Source organism: Mastomys coucha, unplaced genomic scaffold, assembly GCF_008632895.1.
Source record: "Mastomys coucha isolate ucsf_1 unplaced genomic scaffold, UCSF_Mcou_1 pScaffold14, whole genome shotgun sequence".
Taxonomy (NCBI): domain Eukaryota; kingdom Metazoa; phylum Chordata; class Mammalia; order Rodentia; family Muridae; genus Mastomys; species Mastomys coucha.
Genome location: NW_022196896.1, coordinates 43,844,037 through 43,850,513, shown reverse-complemented (window position 1 = coordinate 43,850,513; position 6,477 = coordinate 43,844,037). Strand labels below are relative to the sequence as shown.

The 6,477-nt window shown below is 38.5% G+C and overlaps 1 protein-coding gene across 2 annotated transcripts in view; it reads left to right on the top strand.

Moving 5' to 3' along the window:
* The window catches only part of Trpa1 (transient receptor potential cation channel subfamily A member 1), a 51,840-nt gene that overhangs the window by 22,987 nt on the left and 22,376 nt on the right, over positions 1 to 6,477 (top strand). For both annotated transcript variants that reach the window (XM_031368800.1, XM_031368799.1), the window contains exons 9-13: positions 368 to 467; positions 1,200 to 1,300; positions 2,231 to 2,400; positions 2,484 to 2,648; positions 4,088 to 4,202. In XM_031368800.1, the coding sequence (XP_031224660.1) occupies positions 368 to 467; positions 1,200 to 1,300; positions 2,231 to 2,400; positions 2,484 to 2,648; positions 4,088 to 4,202 (651 nt within the window). The remainder of the gene's footprint in view (positions 1 to 367; positions 468 to 1,199; positions 1,301 to 2,230; positions 2,401 to 2,483; positions 2,649 to 4,087; positions 4,203 to 6,477) is intronic.

Genomic DNA, 6,477 nt, shown 5'->3' with positions numbered 1-6,477 from the left:
GTCATAGTCTCCTTGTCATAGTCTCCTTGTCATAGTCTCCTTGTCATAGTCTCCTTGTCATAGTCTCCATAGCCATAGTCTCCTTGTCATAGTCTCTTTGTCATAGTCTCCTTGTCATAGTCTCCTTGTCATAGTCTCTTTGTCATAGTCTCCATAGCCATAGCCTCCTTGTCATAGTTTCCATAGCCATAGTCTCCTTGTCATAGTCTCTTTGTCATAGTCTCCATAGCCATAGCCTCCTTGTCATAGTCTCCATAGCCATAGTCTCCTTGTCATAGTCTCTTTGTCATAGTCTCCATAGCCATAGCCTCCTTGTCATAGTCTCCATAGCCATAGTCTCCTTGCTGAGTGTAGTGCTTTGTTTCAGGGAGCAGACATCAACAGTACTGATTCGGAAGGACGCTCTCCACTTATTTTAGCAACTGCTTCTGCATCCTGGAATATTGTGAATTTACTCCTCTCTAAAGGTACTGATCAAAGCAGACCCATCTGCTTAGATAAACATCTGTTAACTAGCTGTCGCATGTCAGGCTCTGGGATACACTCTGTGTATATAGAGGTCAATAAAAGATTTTTCAATAATGTTCAGTCCAGTGAAAAATATTAAAAGGTATCATTGCAATAACATATCACATGTATGGTAAACACCGGGAGTTGGTTGAAGATGTTATAGGTTTTCTGTCATAGTAGACATATGTGTAGCTGCTGTCACTGTCTCCATTTCAGGCTAGCCTGATGTCATGGGGACAAAAGGGGGTGCTCATCTCTCCTTCATTGTTTATGCTTAAAACTTAAGGATTCACCTAGAAATATAAAGTAGCACAGACTTTCTCATACATACACACACGCACACAGAGTAAAGTACAAAGTAAAGTAACCTACTTAAAAAATGTTCAATTTTTCCACCTAACTATAGTTGACTGTAAGTTAAAGAAGCCAGGCAGTGGTGGCACACGCCTTTAATCCCAGCACTTGGGAGGCAGAGACAGGTGGATTTTTGAGTTTGAGGCCAGCCTGGTCTACGGAGTGAGTTCCAGGACAGCCAGGGCTACACAGAGAAACCCTGTCTCAAACAAACAAACAAACAAACAAACAAAAACCCCCAAAAACAAAAAAACAAACAAAACAAAATAAAACAAAAACCTATGTTATAAACCCATGAGTAGATTTAATTTTCTATTGGGCTTTTTTTTTTTCAGGTGCCAAAGTAGACATAAAAGATCATCTTGGGCGTAACTTTTTACATTTGACTGTGCAGCAGCCTTATGGACTAAGAAATTTGCAGCCTGAGTTTATGCAGGTATTGAATGTGCATGAATTGTAAACTAAGTCATATTCAGTGAAGAATATGCTGATTTTGTTGCCACTTATATTATGAGAACTCATTTTAGAATATCAATACTGCTTTAAAATAAAGATTTTATTTCCATCACAGAGGCTGGGATGATGATAGTTAGTTGATGATAATCCTGACTGACTTTTTAAAGGTACAGGCATTTTGTACTTTCATTTATAATTAGGTCCCATTAATAATCAGTCATTTTGTCTTCACTGTTTCATTTGGCAAATTCCTTGTGAATGGAGAAGGCAAGTCTAAAGGTGAATTACTAGTGTTTCTCCATCAGTTAGGAGAACTGCTCAACACATTTGACTGACTGATGACAGCATCATGTTTAATGAACCAGCTAATATTCACTGCCTAGCTATTAAGTGTAGCTATTAAGTGCATGTGAAATGTGAGCTATTTCTTATAATAAGTAGATTTTCACCCTGTTATTATGTTTAATACAGAATCAAAATGCACATGGGCTTAAGTTTTTTTTAAACAAAAGTAAATGCTTTAGGACATGGATTGATCTCCTCATTTGCCTTTCATATTCTCATTTCATCTATTTTAAAAGTTAAATAAATCCACTTTCAGGACCCTTGTCTGTTTTGTTTGGCTTAGCCTAAAGTGTAGGTACTAAAGTGTTATTTGTGGAGACAAGGAAGAGAGGAGCAGAGGGAGGGCATGTCAAACGCTGCCTTGCCTACGCCTCCTGCTTGCAGGACCTCTCACGTGATATGGCGACAGAACATGAGACCTCATCCCTATGGATTTTCCTCTATCTGTTTTTAGATTATTTGCAGATTTGTCTGTAACAGGTTGGAAAATGCTATGCTACAGAATAGTAAGAAATATACCCTACAACACTGATGCAGTTACATTACAATACTCCTCTTCTCACAGATGCAACACATCAAAGAGCTCGTGATGGACGAAGACAATGATGGGTGTACACCTCTCCATTATGCGTGTCGGCAGGGGGTCCCTGTTTCTGTAAATAACCTCCTTGGGTTCAATGTGTCCATTCATACCAAAAGTAAAGATAAGAAGTCGCCCCTGCATTTTGCAGCCAGGTGAGGACCAGACTCCCAATATTTGAGTGTGTTTGTTTCTGTTTTATATTTATCTCACACATATGAACCTGACCTTTTCCAAGTTATGGGCGCATCAATACATGTCAGAGGCTTCTGCAAGACATAAGTGACACGAGGCTTTTGAATGAAGGGGATCTCCATGGGATGACCCCTCTCCACCTGGCAGCAAAGAATGGACATGATAAAGTCGTTCAACTTCTCCTGAAGAAAGGGGCCTTATTTCTCAGGTAAGGCATGAATTCATGGAATTGTGTATATCTTAAATTTAGGCATTTTAAACTCTTCTGTAATATTTTAAGTGATGGTATAAAAAAATCTATCTCACTTTATGTTCAAAACATATATACTTTCTCAAACTCTAAAATGGAATTAAATATTGTTCTCAAATGGCAAATTAAGTGTATGGATCACTGACCTTGTTGCTGCAGAGTAAGTGGCTTTGATGAGAGTATTTTTAAGAACCTTTGAAATGCTTCTTTGTATTCTATGACTTTCTTTCATCTTCTTGTGGAAATACAGAGGTATATTTGCATGTGTGAGTTCATGTATGAGTACATTTTCACTCACACAACGACAAAACTACAAACCACAAAGAGTTTTCCCTTCAGTCTAATTGATGAGGGATACAAAGAAGTAGCAATGGAGAACATTCAAGCTGACTGGAACTTAAGGGCTCTTGTTCTTAATGAAACTGAACTCTAGTACTTAAGGAAAGCTAACATGATTAACAAAATCAAGTTGAAAAATGAAGAATAATGAAATATGTGCAGTATATGAATATCATCTTTATAAAAAGGGAAAGAAGGCCTGAAGACACTTAGGTTCAGGGTGCTATCTTGACGCTTCCCAAAGTATTGGGGGCATGTGAGTCTTTGATCACCAGTCAGTTTCTTCATCCCAGCACTAACTAACAGCAGTGCATGAGTAACAACCTTGGCCTGAAGGCCTTACCCAGTTTTTCCTGCTTCTAAGGGACACAGAACATCAGGCCTATAAGACAGACACATGGAGTCCCAGCTCCATAGCTGGTCCTTAATTACAGCATTACTGAAATAACCAAAAATAGTTACTTATGAGTACCAAAATTAACTTTTTGATATATTTTCTATATTTTATTTGGTCAAGTATCCCCAGTATGACAACCTTTCACTATATATATATATATATATATATATAAAGGTATATATATATACCTTTAATTTCTGAGAATAAGGATAAGCAACTTTGATAACATGAGGGTCAAGACCTAAATGCTTAGAAACAATACTAACTGCCTTACAACTGTAATCACTTAGTAAAGATAGTAAAAATATTATGGAAACTTTTCTGATACAATGATCAGGGAGACATGATTGAAAACTGTATTTATAAACCCATTGAGGCTTTGAAAAATAATATACAGAACACATACTTTCCCCAACTCTCAAGTGGTTGAGCTTATTCTTATATCCTTCATACCTCATTAAAGTACACATGTGAATAACAATTATAAGAAAGTGACAGCTACTATGCTTGAAACTGTCTCATTATTATAAATATGTATTAAACACTGGGTTGTTTCATCTCATGCTTTGCCATCAGCATAAGTTACACTGAATTCAGTGGTGTCATCTTCCATGTTTGACCTGTAAGTGTATTTGCATGTCTTCTGTTACCTCTTTAACAGTGACCACAATGGCTGGACTGCTTTGCATCATGCGTCCATGGGTGGCTACACTCAGACCATGAAGGTCATTCTTGATACTAACTTGAAATGCACAGACCGGCTAGATGAAGAAGGGGTATGTATTGGATTTCTTTGACCAAATCATAATCTTGGCATAGAGTAAACATGCAGAATTATAAAGAAGCCTTTTTCACAGTGTTTTTATTCCTTGCTCTGCTCTCTGACTTTTGTCAGAATTTTAGAAACGCTCTATGAAAGGAATAAGTAAAAGGGACTCGAAATTGGAGAGTGAAGGATCTGTGTACATTGAAAGTACTGTTTCATAGCTGCCAAAGACTATGATTTCACCCTTAAATTTTTATCTTTTCTTGTGAACCCAGAAAAATAAAGAAATCAGAGCTGAGACTCCTGAAAGAGGAGTACTGGACACAAAGCATAGTGATTTAAAAGGATTGTCTTTAGTATCATTTACTTGGTATTATTCTAGTTTTCATGGTATTATTCTTGGTAATAATACTTGGTATTATTCTGTTGTTTTCATAAAACACTCTGATAGGTAACTTAGGGGAGGGAGGGCTTTATCTGACTCACAATTCTAGGTTACATCCTATCACTGAGGTGTTTATAAGGCAGGAGCTCACACTTCTGTATATCACATTCACAGATAAGAGGCAAGAGAAATGAATGAGCCCTTGCTGCTTGCTCTCTGTTCAATGAGATTGTTCTAGCCTATAATGGGCAGAGGCAATTCATAATCAAGACAATGAACCCTAGGCACACCCACTGGCTGATCAGATCTGGAGGACTCCTTACTGGAGGCTCTGCCCCTGGGTTGACACTAGTTCATGGCAATCAAAACCATTGTAGTTCTCTTCTTGTCACCTTGACATACAGATAGCTGCATCATTTGTAAACTATATACATCCTTTCCTTACTAGTTCTCAGGTTTATATTTTATATGAAATATAATCCATTTGGGGGCTGGAGAGACGGCTCAGTGTTTGAAAGCACTGACTGCTTTTCTGAAGGTCCTGAGTTCAAATCCCAGCAACCACATGGTGGCTCACAACCATCTGTAATGAGATCTGGCACCCTCTTCTGGTGTGTCTGAAGACAGCTACAGTATACTTAGATATAGTAATAAAGAAATCTTTAGAAAAAGAAAAGAAATATAATCCATTTTAAAGGTCTCAGTCCTTAAAAAGCCAACTCTTTAAACATCCAAAGTCTCTTTAAAAGTCTAAAGTCTCTTAGACATGGGCTCCTGTAAAAACCAAATTACATAATTAAGCGTGCTTATTACAAAGGGAAATGTGCTGGCTAGTTTTATGTCAACTTGACACAAGCTGAAAGAAGAGAACCTCAGTTGAGAAGATGCCCCCAATAGATCCTGCTGTAGGGCATTTTCTAAATTAGTGATTGATGGGAGAGGGCCCAATACCATTGTAGGTAGTGCCATCCCTGGAATGGTGGTCCTGGGTTCTATAAGAAACCAGGCTGAACAAGCCATGATGAGCAAGCTAGAAAGCAGCACTCCTCATGATTTCTGCTTTCTGGTTCCTACCTTGCTTGTGAGCCTGTCCTGACTTCCTTTGATGATGAACAATAATATGGAAACTTAAGTCAAAGAAACCCTTTCTTTTCCAAGTTGCTTTGGTCATAGTGTTTCATCACAACAATAATAACCCTAACCAAGAAAGAGAAGAACTGGACCATGGCATGTAATTTAACCTAAAACCCACCAGGGTAAATCAAATCTTGTTATCACACTGTCCAACATCTGAGGCTTGTAATCTTCTGAGCTTGGAAGGGCATTCTTACCTCTCCAGATTGATCATCCTTAACATATAGCTTCCCTCCTAGGCTTGGATTAGCCTTGCTTTACACCTGCAACTATCCTTAGTAGATGGAAATTCCATAGTATTGACCTGTCTCCATTGTGGCAGAGTGTTCACCTGTACCAATGGCTGTTCAAGCTCTCTCAAGGGTGCCTCCCAACCAATAACAAAGTGTCAAGCCTCAATCACACTCCATGAACCCCCCACTTTAATTTTTCGTGTCTTTAAAACCTATGTCCTGACAGACAATGTCTTCATTGTCAAGATCTGCTGGGAGATGTAGCCTGTACCCCTGGACCACAATGGTATGACCTGTGAAAATCTTTTCCTGTTGTCCTGAGAAAGCACAGATGGCTTCGCTTCAGTACTACTGACCTGTTTCTAATCACAGCTGACTCTTCAACCGCAGCATGAACAACACAGAGTCTTAGCCAAAATATCTTCCAAATGGCCCCTATCCCTGTTATCAATAAACTGTTTCTCTCTGAATCATCAACTAGGCCTCCACTATCTGGATGCCACTTAAGCATTCTTTTTTTTTTTTTTTTTTTT